General features: G+C 26.8%; 2 protein-coding genes across 3 annotated transcripts; one reads left to right on the forward strand and one right to left on the reverse strand.

Moving 5' to 3' along the window:
* Positions 1-612: 612 nt before the first annotated feature.
* LOC123271336 (brain tumor protein) lies at positions 613-10,076 on the reverse strand. 2 transcript variants are annotated; one of them, XM_044737628.1, is made up of 9 exons: positions 9,681-10,076; positions 7,115-7,811; positions 6,183-6,514; positions 5,341-6,089; positions 4,684-4,854; positions 4,297-4,538; positions 3,467-3,824; positions 3,161-3,393; positions 613-1,812 (listed from the first exon to the last, which is right to left on the reverse strand). In XM_044737628.1, the coding sequence occupies exons 2-9, from the start codon at positions 7,790-7,792 to the stop codon at positions 1,708-1,710; spliced, it is 2,868 nt and encodes a 955-aa protein (XP_044593563.1). In that variant the 5' UTR covers positions 7,793-7,811; positions 9,681-10,076; the 3' UTR covers positions 613-1,707. The 2 variants fall into 2 exon arrangements, with proteins under 2 accessions (XP_044593563.1, XP_044593564.1); XM_044737629.1 differs by lacking the exon at positions 9,681-10,076 and adding an exon at positions 9,384-9,599.
* Positions 10,077-10,325: 249 nt separating this feature from the next.
* On the forward strand, positions 10,326-16,277 carry LOC123271337 (myotubularin-related protein 6). The gene is made up of 10 exons (XM_044737630.1): positions 10,326-10,614; positions 10,682-10,958; positions 11,838-12,121; positions 12,198-12,332; positions 12,673-12,805; positions 12,891-13,117; positions 13,745-13,995; positions 14,086-14,226; positions 14,284-14,668; positions 15,882-16,277. The coding sequence occupies exons 1-10, from the start codon at positions 10,582-10,584 to the stop codon at positions 16,020-16,022; spliced, it is 2,007 nt and encodes a 668-aa protein (XP_044593565.1). The 5' UTR covers positions 10,326-10,581; the 3' UTR covers positions 16,023-16,277.
* The last annotated feature ends 103 nt before the right edge of the window (positions 16,278-16,380 follow it).

Genomic DNA, 16,380 nt, shown 5'->3' on the forward strand with positions numbered 1-16,380 from the left:
TCAATTCGACTATGGTCCTTGTAAAAAATACGAAGAACACTTATAATAGTGATTTATTTATATTATTATCAATAAACCCGACAAACTTATTTTTTTTTTTTTAATTTTTTAAATTTTATTATTGATTTTTTGAACTAATTTTACGCGAGATGAACCGTCTAGCACCACGAACCGATTAATTTACACACTTACTAATAAAAATTACATAAATATACTTCAATATGTATAAATACATAATTTTCATTTTAAAATGTAAATCATATTTAATCCTGAGTAAATATTTTTAATAATAAAGTATCTTATTATAATTAAATAGCAATCACTCTAATTATTAATATTATTATTTTTATCTCGCAAGCTTAAAATTTAATAAAACTTTCACACAAAAAAAAAGCAATCACTCTTATCTCATATTACTTAAAATATTAATTAATACATTTTATTTATCGATGATTATTAATTATAATCCGCGTTGGGAGTGAACTATTGATTAACAAGTAAATAATAATTTTACTATCATACATTGATGTCCCAACGGTAACCAAAAAAACAAACATTAAATGGAAGTCCTTCAAATTTATTAAATTTTTATTTAAAAATTTTTAATCTTAAATTAAATAATAATCATCGAGAAATAAATAGGTAATTTTTTTTAAACCTTAAAAGTTTATCTTTAATGGTTAATTTACACGAGGAGAGGGTTAATTTCGAGCATTTTGTTAAAAATTTGAGCACAACTGATAAGACAGTATATATTAATATTTTGTTTAAAATATATATAATATATATATGGACCAATGAGAGATAAAATGAGCTGTATATATATAATATAATAAGGAAAAATTTAATAGCTGTTAGTTGACTTTATCTCTCAGTGGTCTTTAAAAGTAAATAATAGTGCTCGAAAGTAGGACTAGAATTACTTTGATTTGTGATTTATAATTCTTAAAATACTGACATGTCAAAAAATGATTTTCAACGACCAATTTTTTGACAAAAAGGCCATTGTTAAATTGCTTTCTCAGCTAATAGAAGCAAACCGCGTAATAATACTTCCTAGATACGATTAATAATTCACCTAGGCATAATTTATTCACGATTTGCTTACAGCCAGATGCTCCTACGGTACACTGTATTTATTTTACTTTTTTTTTTTTTTATTATTTGGCAGTTTACCAAATGCAATTCTCTAAATAAACCTATTTATACTGTGTTTGGTCGAAAATGTATATCTATTAAAACCTCGCACCTCCGCTCCTTCTCTCTCTCTTTTTTTTTTTTTTATTATTAAAAACTATTTTGTCAGCATACGATTAAACGTTTATAATTTAAACCGTAAAACCTCATTCTCATTACTGTTGTTTACTTTCATAAAAATAGGGACGCATATTTTTAAAAACTATTAAAGCCGCATTATTGAATTTCTCATGATATTTAACACACATATTTTTTAAAATAAACTATTGCTTGGATAGGCCAGACAAATATCAACTGGCAATAAGCCCAGGTCATTACTGTTGTTTACCTTTCGTTGAGAGTACTGCAGTCCCAATAGGAGTACTGCTAATTGGAGGAAGCTGCGATGTTATTATTGTTGATGTTATTGTTGACTTGGATCTTGTTATTGTTATTATTGTTGTTGGTACTGGTCTCACACCTCACAATAAATAGAGGCTGTTTAACAGGAGGACGTAGCTTTGTTCCACCTCATAATATGTAGAGTGTGTTTAACACGAGGACGTGGTGATTATTTTTGGCCAACGTTACTATGTAACCTTCGGAAGTTATTTTAAGGCCGCAACATCTTGATACCTGTAGTTAGTTTTTACCATTAAAATACTATTTTAATTAACACTAGCTCTACCTCGCTAAATATTATAACATTTATATTATTGCCAACTATCTCAATTGCAATCGGTAAATCATTCCCCAGACTTAGATGACAGTTTGTAAAATACTTAATTTATGTTAAAATTTATTTAGTAGGTATTTTATTATTTTAATCATTTTTTTAATAAATCAAATATGAAAAAAATTGATATGTAAAAATTTTAAAATGGAATTTTTCAAAAATAATTTTTTGGAACAAATTTATTTATTAAAAAAAAAACTAAAAAATAATCAAGTGACTGGTGACTTTAATGTCATGAATTTACATGAAAATTAATTTAGTAGATATTTTATTATTTTAATAATTTTTGTAACAAAATGTGGAAAAAAAAAATTAACATGTAAAAATTAATAAAAAAAATTAAAAATACAATTTTTTAAAATTAATTTTTCTGTCTAAATTTATTTGTTAAATAAAATTAAAAAATATTCACGTGACTGCTATTTAAAGTTATGAAATTCATGTAAATTACATGAAAATTAATTTAGCAGATATTTGATAATTTTAATCATTTTTTTATTAAATAAAATATGGAAAAAAAATTTTTTTTAAAATTGACATGTAGAAATTTTTTATATTTAAAAAATTAAAAATGCAATTTTTCAAAAATAATTTTTTTTAACAAATTGATTTGCTAAAAAAAAAAAAAAACTAAAAAATAATCAAGTGACTGCTAACTTTAAAGTTATGAATTTACATGAAAATTAATTTAGCAGATATTTTATAATCTTTATCATTTTTGTAACAAAATATTGAAAAAAAAAAAATTTTTTTTTAAATTGATATGTAGAAATTAAAAAAAATTAATACAATTTTTTAAAATTAATTTGTCCAAATTTATTTTTAAATAAAATTAAAAAATGTTTAAGCAGATATTTTATAATTTTAATAATTTTTTTGATAAATAAAATATGAAAAAAAAATTGATATGTAGAAATTAAAAGAAATTAATACAATTTTTTAAAATTAATTTTTGTCCAAATTTATTTGTTAAATAAAATTAAAAAAATGTTCGACTGTTAACTTTAAAGTCATGAATTTACATAAAAATTAATTTAGCAAATATTTGATAATTTTAATAATTTTTTTAATAAATAAAATATGGAAAAAAAAATTAACATGTAGAAATTAATACAATTTTTTAAAATAAATTTTTCTGTCCAAATTTATTAGTTGAAAAAATAAAAAAATGCTCAAGTGACTGCTAACCAGTCATAAATTTACTGTTTATTTAAGAAAATATATTAACTATAAATTTATTACTCTTACCTTTACATAAGGGCACTCAAACTCGGAAATTAGAGAACCGTCTCGAGAAAATACGGCGACATGAAAACGATTGCCATGGGAATCACCAATGAGGACATCTCCAGCGTCGCTGATGTCAATCCCATTCGGGAAATTTGTTATATTCTCACAGCCAATGCGACGCAAGAACTGGCCATCCTCGTTGAATACTACGACACAGTGTCCTTTGAAATCGCAAACGAAGAATTCTTTACCTTTAAAAAAAAATTAATTTATTTATAAAAGTTAATCAATACTTGATAAAAAAAAAAAGATTAAATAAATTACCACTTATAGCGATATCGCTAGGTTCTCTCATGTAATCACTGCAGTCAAACCAGCTCAAAAGATTCCCCGTATCGCTTATAACGAACACAGTAGGTGACACACTGTCGACAGCAACTATGTGCCCTTGACTTGTGACAGCAAGACCCGCCACAATATCGATGTACCGAATAGCAATTTTTTTAATAAAATGTCCGTTCTTAGTGAATATCTGCATTCTGGATCGTTCGTTACCGCGATCGCAGACCACGAATTTACCGCAATTACGCATCACTGCTACTTTTCTTGGGTACCATAGTTGTCCTTCTTCTTTGCCAGGGATACCGAACTGAGATTTAAATTGACCCGTTTTGTCGAATATCTATACATAAAAAAACAATATTGATATTAAAAATTATTCTTGATTTAAGTAAATTTATAGATTCGATTTTTTTTTTGTATTTTTAAAATAAAATTTCGAATTTAAACTTTGATGAATTCAACAATGAAATTTTGATTTATTAAATAATGATTTTTGTTAAATTGCACTGTACTTTTTTAACAATTGACATTTTTAACAATATAAGCTCATCTTGATGTTACACTCATCAAGAGCTTTCATTTGAGTACCCACATGCATTTTTGATATATTTTTCATATATACATATATATAAATATATAAAATATATGAAAAATTGATGTGGGTACTCAAATGAAAGGTCTTGATGAGTGTAACATCGGGATGAGCTTATATTGTTAAAAATGTCAATAGTTCACGAGATATAAGGTTATTTATAAATTTTTATTATTTCTAAAATTTTACTTATTCTCTTAATAATATGAATAATAATAACCTGAATTCTGTGATTATTTGTATCAGCAACAATAATATCTTCATCAGTACCAAGACAAAAACCATGCGGCGAATTGAATTGTCCTTTACTAGGACCCAATTGACCGAATTTGGATCGAATTTGCATTGGGGTTTGCTTTGAGTTAGTGGCTCGTGAATGATTATTGTAACTCCCAGCGCCGCTACCAGTGACACTGTTATCCACCCCTGACATGTTGTGCATCGATTCACTTTTAAGGTCATCTGAAATTAAATCGTTGAAATAATATTATGTTCAACATGTTATGTTCTATACACTTCATCAAAGAGAAAAGCTTTAAATTAATTTAAGTGATGAACAATGAATTAAAATTCAAATTATAAAGTACACAAGGCTAAGGATATTTACCAGGTCCTTGGGACAAAATGGGCGAGGTTGAGTTGGATAAAGACTGATAGCCGCTGTTAAGAAGAGTATTTGCGCTTAATGATCCAAGACTTTGAGATTCATTCATCACTGGTGATTGAACGCGACCTAAAACAAGACCTCCCCCGCCGTTGAGCGTCGGATTTCCTAAATCTTAAACAAAATCAATTAAACTGTCAATTTTCTTCAAAAAAAAAAAAAAAAAAAAAAACAAGATGAAACTGGATATCATCCCAGATTATACTGAGTGAAAAAAAATTTCAGATAGTAGCTAGTATAATCCAGATTACAATGAGTATAATTTAAATATCACGCAGTATAATCTGGATTACAATGAGTATAATCTAAATATCGCTCATTATAATCCTGATTATAATGAGTATAATCTGGACATCACTCAGTATAATCTGGATTTTTCTAGCTATCTGAAATTTTTTCACCACAGATATCACGGAGTATAATCTGGACATCACTCAGTATAATCTGGATTATAATGAGTATAATCCAAATATCACGGAGTATAATCTAGTTTTTTCTAGCTACTATTTGAAATTTTTTTTCACCACAGATATCACCGAGTATAATCTGGAATTATATCCAGTGTCATCTTAAAAAAAAAAAAAATAATTAATAGATCACCTTGATTAGCCATAGAATTACTTCTAAGAGCTTCGAGCTTAGCCAAAGCCTGCAAGTTATTGATTGCATGGCTGGTGGAATTAACAGGAAACTCGCCAGCGAGTAAATCGGCCAGCGTAAAGGACGGAATCGGACTTGGATTCGCGCTTGGCGCAACCACACTCGTATCATTGAGATCTACTTTTTCAGCTAAACTTGCTAGCTGCTGAAGATTATACTCTTGGATGCTTGTAAATCCGTGCATGGAAGGACCTGGAGGAAGAGAAACGGCTGGTGGAGGTGCCGGTACATTTTGAGGACTTGATGTGGGTGGAGGAATGATGAAAGAAGTATCACCTTCGAAGGAAGATTGCATTGAAGTGGGCAAAGATATCGACGAGTTGGTGCTTATAGAATTGGGACAAGGAATAGAGACCAGCTGTTGTTGTTGCTGCTGTTGAGCTGCTTGTTGTTGCTGTTGTTGCTGAGCAGTCGCCATTGAAGTGATCATTTCCGGTGAAGGTTTCGGAGGCGTACTCTCAGTTTTAAATTTACCAAAAGACTCCTTGGCGACTTTCTCAAAGTGATCAAAGTCAGTTTGGAACTCGATTGAATATTTAATGTTTGACTTGGGTGTGTTGTTTATTAAATTCATCAACTGAGTGGCTACTGTTCGCTTCAGAGCTAAAATTTCAGTAGAGTCTCCGTGCTCGAGAAGTCTTGCTGTAAACCGGCATGCGTCTTCTATTTTTTCTGCGCTCTTCTCGACGCTAAAATAAATAAAAAAAAAATGTTGTTAGATAAAAATAAAATTATAAAAGAATTTTTTTATTCTAGAATAATATTGATTTATTTTTTATTACTTGTGGAAAGTGTCCATGACTTCAAGCTCACGCTCGGAATGTAATTTCTCGAGATCATTTAAAGCAGTATCGCGGCATTTTTCTAAAATAGCTTTGTAACTTTGAAACGTTTCAATAATAAGGTCTTTGGCCTGATCATGCTGGGCCTGAAGTTCACTTAAAGCATTTTCAAGGTGTGAAGAAGTATTGTCACATTCAATTATTTTATTTTTACTCTCAGTCATCAAATTTACAAGCTCTTCTATCTGGCTAGTCTCCGCGTCGCTGAGTCTTTCGTACTGATGCTCGGGTGTTTTGTGCTCGACCAGTAGACACTCGTTGCAAATAGGCTCCTAAAAAACAAATAAATATCAAATATTGTTATTATAAAATGAATAAATAAAAGAATAAAATTTTTTTTAATTTATTAAAATAATTGATAATTATTTACAAGTGGGGTCAATTCTATTTGTGGCCATAATTAGGTAAAAAATTAATGTTTAAAAATTTTTTTTCTAGTGCATTCATGAGAAAAAATATAGTGAAAAAAGAAATGAAGATTTTGATATTTTTGCTTTTAAAAGTTGGAAAAAAAAATTGGCTTTCATTTTAATTCGTTTTTTTTTTCTTTTCTGAAAAATACATAATACTGAAATTGAGAGACATATGATAATTTTTAGAATTTTTTAACAAATAAATTATAGCAAGAAAAATTTATTTAAAAAATGTTTTCTTTATAAGCTCTCAAAAATTGTAAATACAATTTTTTTTAAAGCAATTTTCTAAACCTAGTTTATTTTTTAAGAAAAATTAAAAAATTATCAAGTGTCTGGTAATTTTAGTGTAACAAAAAAACAATTAAAAAAAAAAATTGATCAAAAAAAAAAAATTTCTATGGCCAAAAAAATAGTTTTTACCCAAATTGTAAATAATTATGAAAAAAAAAAACTTACTTGACACGTGTAACAATAAAACTTGATATTCTCAGCAGGATGAAGATCACAAAAAATAGGTTTATGAATTGGAACAGTCTTATTAGATCTTTTGAGATCCTCAAAGGCGATAACTTTGTGGCTCTCGAAACATCTCATAAATTGATGAGCAGTGTTACAATTGGGACACAAGAAATTGGCACAATCAGAGCAGCGTGCCACGGCACTTTCTTTGGCCTTGCAAGAGGTGCATAGAACTGTCATATTTTCAATCGCCGACATGTCCAAAATATTAGTGAGAACATAGTCGCAGGGCAAAGAGGCAGCTCCTCGAGCACCTACAGCTGTCCTCTGTCCACAAATCGGACAGTTGATCCCAGAGCTCTTGTTTTCGTCCTCTTCGAGCAGCTTGTCCAGACAAGCCTCGCAGAAGACGTGGAGACACGAGAGCAGTCTGGGACTGGTCAGCTTGCCCTCGCACAGAGCACAATCCTCGCCACCGCTGCCGTTCCCGTTTATTCCATTGGCCCTCGGGTTTTCCTCCAGAGCTTCCCCGTCACCGGTGTTCCCGACAGTTCCGTCGCTGCCTGCAGCGTCGCTGTTCCACTCGACCAGGGGATCTCCTTCTTCTTCTTTATGCATCGTCGTCACGACAACCGGGGCGCTCGCAGCTGGCACGGCAATCGTCGTCGATGCCATTCTGCTTCTCTATTTTTTCCTTTAATTAAAACTCTTTATTCAATACTTTATTTTATTTTTTTTTTTAATATTTAATCAATTAACTAGCAACTAAATCTCTAAATCTGTCTTTCAACGTATCACTGTCAACTTCACCAAGAATCTTAAATCTTAAATCTTTAGTCGCCTGTCTTTTATTTCATTTTTTTACATGACACTGAAGTTAGCCGACATTTTTAATTTTTTTATTTTTTTTTCATTTATTAAATTAGAACTAAAAAATATTTTTTTAAAATTGCACTTATAGTTTTTCAAGTTTTTTACGAATGAAAATTTTTTTGTAATCATTTTTTCAATAAAAAAAAATCATGAAAATTTTTAGATATCGGCTAACTTAATTTTCATAAGTTAGCGGACGTGTAAAAATTTTTGATTTTTTTTATTAATTAAATTACAACTAAAAAGATATTTATAAAAAATTGCACTTATAGTTCTTCAAGTTTTTTACATGTGACAATTTTTTTTTTTAATTGTTTAATTGAAATTTTTTCAATAAAAAATTTATAAAAATTTTGAAATGTCGGTTAACTTTATTTTCATTTTTTTACTTATATTATTATTATGAAAATAAAGTTAGCCGAAATTTCAAAATTTTTAGAAATTTTTTATTAAAAAAATTTTAATTAAAAAAACTTAAAAAAAAATTGTCACATATAAAAAAACTTAAAAAACTTCAAGTGCAATTTTTTAGAAAAATCTTTTTAGTTGTAATTTAATTAATAAAAAAAAATCAAAAATTTTTAGACGTCTGCTAACTTCAGTGTCATTAATTTTTTTATTTATATTATTATTATTATTATCTTCTCTTAGCATTAAAACTTTTATTTTATTTATTTTATTATCACTAATTCAAGAGCAGACTTTGTGAAAATGAAGTTAGCCGACATTTCAAAATTTTTAGAAATTTTTTATTAAAAAATCTTCAATTAAAAAACTTAAAAAAAAATTGTCACATGTAAAAAACTTAAAAAACTATAAGTGTAATTTTTTAGAAAAATCTTTTTAGTTGTAATTTAATTAATAAAAAAAAATCAAAAATTTTTAGACGTCTGCTAACTTCAGTATCATTAATTTTTTTATTTATATTATTATTATAATTAATATTTAAATTATTATTAATATTATTATCTTCTCTTAGCTTTCAAACTTTTATTTTATTTACTTTATTAATTTTATTTATTTTATTACACTAATTCAAGAGCAGACTTTAACGAATAGAACGATCGTTACAATTCCTGGATAAAATACTATTCCAACAAATACGCCATGATCGATATATATACATCTATATATATGTACCTTCTACATACATATATAGATGCAGAAAAGACAAAACACTTCTCATACGATTTTAATATAAGGAAGATATGATTGACTTTAGTTAACAAGACCGCGATTTTTTTTTATTGATCGCGACGCGCATTTTTATGCCCACTAAAATTTCCAATTAATTAATTAATTAACAATTCAATAATTAATTTTTTAAACATAAATTATTAAAAATTATAAAACAATTAAATTTATAAAAAATAATAGTAATAATAATAATCACAAACTCGGACTCGATCGTAAAGCCTATGAGTTACAGCTCGTTACGTCGATTGTATTCATCCCCTCGTACTTATTTTTTCTCTCTACCGTCCTGAGCTCCTGGCTACAACCAATCGCGCGCGATACAGAACTTTAGTGTTAGTTTGCGATCAACATTTGTTTTTTTTTTCCTTTTATCAATACATGTAATCGTTATCGCTTGTGCGAATTTTTTTTTCACTACGCTTTTTTATAAATATATATCAAGTATATAATTAATTAATTAATAGTAATTTAATAAATGAATAAAAATAATTACCTATTTAGATAAAGATATAATATACGTAATATAAATAGCACTTTTAATTAAAGCTTTTCCTTAAATATTTTTTTGAATTAACAAACCAGCTGTGTACTAATTTTACTCGATCATACACGTACACATAACCCACATGACGATGATGCGCAAAATGATACCGAGTGTTACGATTACATCGAATGAATTTTTGTTAGATTGTTATGTTGTATAGTTATAAAATATATTATCAACGTCACACATCAATCAGCTAGCTAGCTCAAGCTGCTGCTGAGGACTGCGCACTTGAGAGCACTCGGTACGTATTTACACGGCTGCTAATTTTTTTTTAAGTCACCGTTTTGAACTTGCCTGTTTTTTAGCCGCCAATTTTAACTATTTTTATAACACGTGTTATAATTTACGGCTTTAATTTAACCTGTAATTAATTAAAATTAATTACACGATTTATTTTAATATTTATTACTTTTCTTATAATTCAATTTAAATAGTTGAAAAATAATTTATTAAAAAAATTTTGGCACCGCATGCGCAAACAAAAAATGGCGGTTTTGCGCAACTGCCACAAGTGCAATTGTCGCTAGTGTCGTTACTTTAGTACTATCGTTTTTTTTTAATTCCCCCTCCACTTAAAACATAAAATTCACTTTTTTTTTTTACAGTATTAAAATATAAATATAAATATAATAATAATGTTACAGAGACTGTTACAATAATTCAAGAGTTATCGGGAAGAAATAAATAATAAATAATGAATTTATCATCAAGTGACGAGGTAATGCCAATTATTGGCTCAATTGTTGATATATATTGATATTATAATTATTATTGCTACGTATATTTGTCAAGCTGACAGCTGAGTATTAATTTAATAACGTATGTCAATATTTTGTAATTAACAATCATGAATCCTATGGAACTGATTAAAATTGGAAAGGTAAAGTGTTTATATTGTTTTAATTAATTTATTTAATAACTAGTTTGTTAATTTATTGTAATTACAGGTTGAGAATGTCAGGATGCTGGATAGGTACAGTAATAAACACTCGGTAGGAACTTTGTATTTGACAGCAACACATTTAATTTTCACATACCCCAATGAAAAGAAACAGATTTGGGTGTTGAACACTCATATCGCTAGTATTGAAAAACAACCATTGACTACTGCTGGATCTCCGCTGCATATTAAGTGCAAACATTTTTTGACAATTACCTTTATTATTACTAAAGAACGAGACTGCCATGATATTTATTTAACGTTAATGAGACTATCTTCTCCAGGTATAATATCAAAATTAATTATATCAATTAATTAATTAATGATATGAAAATAAATTTAGCAGATATTTAATCTTTTTTGGATTTTTTTTTCTAAATAAATTATGGCAAAAAAAATTAGAAAAAAAAATTGACATGTAGAAATTTTAAAAAATAAAAAATGCAATTTTTAAAAGTAATTTTTTTGAACAAATTTATTTGTTAAAAAAATAAAAAAAATTGTCAAATGACAGCTAAATTCAATATCATATTAATGATATAATTAATTAATAATATCAAAGTTAAATAATAAAAAAGTTAGCCGACGATTTTAATTTTTAGATTTTTTTTTAATTATTAAATTAGAACAAAAAAATATTTTTTAAAAATTGCATTTAGAATTCTTAAAGTGTTTTACAAGTGAAATTTTTTTTTAATCATTTTTTCAATAAAAAAAAATTATAAAAATTTTTAAATGTCGGCTAACTTAATTTTCATTAAAGTTAGCCGACGTTTTTAACTTTTTGATTTTTTTTCAATATAATTATTTAATAATTATGATATAGTAATAATAATAATAATTTAATAATTAGAACAAAAAAATATTTTATAAAAATTTTACTTAGAGTTTTTCAAGTTTTTTACAAATGAAAATTTTTTTGCAATAATTTTTTCAATAAAAAAAAAAAAAAACTAAAATTAAATTTATTCCAAAAAATTATTTTAAAAGAATTTCATTCTTAATTTTCAAATGTGGAATTTTTTTATAATAATTTAATTTCTATAAAATTATAAAAAAAAATTAATAATGTCAATTAACTTCAGTGTTATTTAGTAATAATTAATTCTTATTTATTATCTTAGTCATTTAAAACAAAAATTAAAATTTGTGATTAATTTCAGCTCGAATAGATGATGTCTATTGTTTCCATTCGCGAATAAGCAAAAACTTGACACCCAAGTTCGACGGCTGGAGTTTATTTGACATTCAGAATGAATTCCAACGACAAGGACTCCCCAACTCTGAATGGACACTCACTTACTTGAACACTAGCTACGAACTTTGTGATACTTATCCTAGATATCTTTATGTTCCCTCTACTTGTACAAATAATGTTCTTGTTGGAAGCGCCAAGTTTCGAAGCAAAGGACGTCTACCTGTCCTCACTTATCTTCACTCTAATAAGGTTTTAGTTAACCATTTAATTTTACATCCTACAATTTTTTTAATTATTTTATTAATTCATTAATTATTAAAAACAGGCTGCAATTTGTCGATGTAGTCAACCACTATCGGGATTTAATGCACGATGTCCTGAAGATGAACAAATGCTGTATCATATTCTTTGTACAAATCCTAATGCTAAGTTTATGTATGTTGTTGATACTCGGCCCAGAGTAAGTTCCAAATTAATAATAATAATAATAATAATAATAATGACGAATTCAAGAGTTTTATTATTATTATTATTATTATTATTATTATTATTATTATTATTATTATTAATAATAATAATAATAATAATAATAATAATAATAATAATAATAATAATAATAATAATAATAATAATAATAATAATAATTTTAATAAATCAAAGATAGTTAATATTATAAGCCAGCTAGTTAATATAATAATAATAATAATAATAATAATAATAATAATCAATATTTAAATTGAATTGAATTTAATTTTAATAATTTCAATTTTATTGTAATATAATTTATTTAAAATTATTAGATAAATGCAATGGCCAACAGAGCAGCAGGAAAAGGATATGAAAATGAAAACTTTTATGACAATATTAAATTCCGTTTTTTTGGGATTGAAAATATTCATGTTATGAGAGCGAGTTTAAGTAAACTTATTGACTGTAAGTTTTAAAAATAATTTTTATTAAAATTTATTTATTATTTTTAAAAAAATTGTTAATAATGTTTTTTATAATTTAATATCAGTACAAAAAACTACATCGATGAGCGCATTTCTAAATGGTTTAGAAAGCAGTGGTTGGCTGAAACACATAAGATCAATTTTGGAGACCAGTTGGTTTATCGCCAAAGCAATAATAAACGGAACAAACGTTGTTGTTCACTGTAGTGATGGCTGGGATCGTACTGCTCAAGTTTGTTCAGTAGCAGCCTTGCTTTTAGACCCGTTTTACAGAACAATTCAAGGATTTCAAGTAATTTATCATTATTGATATCAACAATTGAATTATTTATGATACTAAATTTTGCAGACATCTAACAATTTTTTAGATTTTTATAACAATTAATTTATAATCAAAAAAAATTTAGCAAAAAAATTCCACATGTAAAAACAACTGCCCAATTTTAAAACACAGTAACTGCAAAATTTTTATGCTTGATTTTTTTTTTTTTAGTATTGCTGCATATCTTATAACTTTTAAACCTTAATTTCAAGTATTTTTTTTTTTTTTTTAATATTTATATTCAAGTATTTTCTATTCATGAATAAAATTTTTTATCGAAGACGCGCAAATTTTTTTTTAAGAAAAATTTTAAAAAATCTTAAAATTGTCAGTTTTTAAACGGCACAAACATTTTTTTGGTAATATTTTGTTGAATTTAAGTTGACAATTATTACTTCTTGTCAAATAAAATTTACCAAAAAATCAACAGTTTTTTATGTGACGCTTGGCTTAATAAAATTTTAAGTGCGAATTTTTAAAAAATATTTTTTTTTTTCCAATAATTTATTTGCTATAAAAACTTCAATAATTTTTAGTCTGCTGATTTTAGAATCATTAATAATTTATTTATAATTATTAATTTTAAAATTTTATTAGGCTTTAATAGAAAAAGACTGGCTAGCATTTGGACACAAATTCAGTGATCGATGCGGCCATATTACATCTGATCCCAAAGAATTAGCTCCAATTTTCACTCAATTTATTGACGTAACATATCAATTACTGCATCAATTTCCTTATATGTTTCAATTTAACGAATACTTTTTATTAGTTCTTCATGATCATGTACACAGCTGTCAGCATGGTACATTTATTGGTAATAACGAAAAAGAGAGACAGTTGTTACGGTATTTACTTAACATAAATTGTGTTTGAGAATTTAATATTAAACATTAAACAAGTAAATTATCGATCGTTTGTAAATTTATCGTTTTTAGATTGTCAGAAAGAACGAAATCATTGTGGGAAGATATAGCGGCTGAAATAAACGAGTACATAAATCCTCTGTACGCGTGTAATAATTATAAAGATGAATGTAATAAAGTATTAGAACCAAAGCTATCACCGCAAAATATTGAGTAAGTTAATTAATATTAAAAATATAATTTTAATTTTAAACTGTACATTTTTTTTAGACTGTGGAAAGGTTTGTATTTTCGATTTGAAAATGGAATTCATCCCCGAGAGACTGGACAAGATTATGTGCTCGCCCTTCACAATCACACGACTTCCCTAGAGGATCATGTTAAATTACTAATTAAAAGAGTCAATAGTTTAAGTCAATTGCCCAAGAGTCAACAAAACAATCAACCAAATTACAATTACGACGATGAGTTCAGTAAAGATCTGGACTCGGAAAAAATAATTGACAAAGATGAAAATGACGGTGGGGGTGCTAATAATGATGCTTTAGTAAATCAAATAGAAAGTGAGCTCAAAAGTGTTGCGCTTGAGTGGAAAACTAGCAGTAAAGTTGAGGAATGCTCTTGCTGCTCAACTTTTGACGCTTTTAATAAGAAGGTAGATAAAATTATTTTTTAGAAGTTCTATATTAATTTCAATTTATAAAATTCAGACATCTAAAAATTCTTTAAATTTTTATAGCAAGTCAATTATTATAAAAAAATTTTTTGCTTTATTAAATAATGATTTTTATTAAATTGCACTGTACTTTCTTAAATATTGACGTTTTTAAAAATATAAGCTCATCTTGATGTTACACTCATCAAGAGCTTTCATTTGAGTACCCACATGCATTTTTGATATATTTTTCATATATACATATATGTAATATATATAAGTATATAAAATATATAAAAATTGATTTGGGTACTCAAATGAAAGGTTTCAATGAGTGTAACTCCAGGATGAGCTTATATCTTTAAAAATATCATTAGTTCACGAGATACAAGGTAATCTTAATGATTGACATTTTTTGAGATATAAGCTCATCCTAATGTTACATTCGTCAAGAGCTTTCATTTGAGTACCCACATGCATTTTTGATATATTTTTCATTTATACATATATGTAAAATACATAAATATATAAAATATATGAAAAATTGATGTGGGTACTCAAATAAAAGGTCTCGATGAGTATGACATCAAGATGAGCTTATATCTTTAAAAATGTCAATAGTTCTCGAAATACAAGGTCATTTCTTAAATATTGACATTTTTAAAGATATAAACTCATCCCGATGTTTTACTCATTAAGACCTTTCATTTAAGTACCCACTCGGCAATTTTTATATACTTCATATATATGGTATTTATGATATATATAAATACATAAAATATATGAAAAATTGATGTGGGTACTTAAATGAAAGGTCTTGATGAGTGTAATGTCAGGATGAGCTTATATCTTTAAAAACGTCAATATTTCACAAGATACAAAGTCATTTCTTAAATATTGACACTTTTAAAGATATAAGCTCATTGCGATGTTACACTCATCAAGACCTTTCATTTAAGTACCCACTCGGCAATTTTTATATATTTCATATATATGGTATTTATGATATATATAAATATATAAAATATATGAAAAATTGATGTGGGTACTCAAATGAAAGGTCTTGATGAGTGTAACATCAAGATGAGCTTATATCTTTAAAAATGTCTATACTTCACCAGATACAAGGTCATTTCTCAATTATGTATCTAAAGATAGAGCATTTTTATTCGCAGTCTAAATACTTATTTTCAATAATTCAATCACATTTTAGAATCATTGTTGGTCTTGCGGAGACGTATTTTGTATACGATGCATCGAAGAAGAGCCCAAATTACTATCTGGTCATTTGTCTCAACGCCCAGTACCCACGTGTAAATCTTGCTCACGACGATCTCCGACAACACCTTCCTGAAAATGGACACTAGCCATCTCCAAAGCCCATTACTGATCACATTTTTTTTAAATCCTTACATGTGTACTATTTTTAAAATACAGGTAAGTTTTTTATGAAATTAATCGACCGAATCATGATTAAATGTATCAACAATAATAATTGATAATATTTAAAGAGAATAAAATGATCCAAAGATCTATGATAAAGTATTTTAAAATAAAAGAGAATGTTTTAAAATAGTTAGCACAGTTCAATAAAATTTTATTTCTCACATTTAAATCCAATTACTTAATACCTATCGAAATATTTATAAATCTTTAATGTAAATTTATTAATTTTATTTTAATTAACAATATTCTACTAAAAAAATTTTTTT

The sequence above is a fragment of the Cotesia glomerata genome, linkage group LG9 (assembly GCF_020080835.1).
Source record: "Cotesia glomerata isolate CgM1 linkage group LG9, MPM_Cglom_v2.3, whole genome shotgun sequence".
In the NCBI taxonomy this organism is placed as follows: Eukaryota; Metazoa; Arthropoda; class Insecta; order Hymenoptera; family Braconidae; genus Cotesia; species Cotesia glomerata.

Bases quoted from the DNA above. Each gene is read 5' to 3' on its own strand.
- LOC123271336 (XM_044737628.1), bottom strand. From the start codon at position 7,792: ATGGCATCGACGACGATTGCCGTGCCAGCTGCGAGCGCCCCGGTTGTC. The intron at 6,515-7,114 runs GTAAGTTTTTTT...TTTGTTTTTTAG, and splicing joins TTTATTGTTACACGTGTCAA to GAGCCTATTTGCAACGAGTG. The intron at 4,855-5,340 runs GTGATCTATTAA...ATTTTGTTTAAG, and splicing joins TAATTCTATGGCTAATCAAG to ATTTAGGAAATCCGACGCTC.
- LOC123271337 (XM_044737630.1), top strand. From the start codon at position 10,582: ATGAATCCTATGGAACTGATTAAAATTGGAAAG. The intron at 12,333-12,672 runs GTAAGTTCCAAA...TAAAATTATTAG, and splicing joins TTGTTGATACTCGGCCCAGA to ATAAATGCAATGGCCAACAG. The intron at 13,118-13,744 runs GTAATTTATCAT...AAATTTTATTAG, and splicing joins GAACAATTCAAGGATTTCAA to GCTTTAATAGAAAAAGACTG.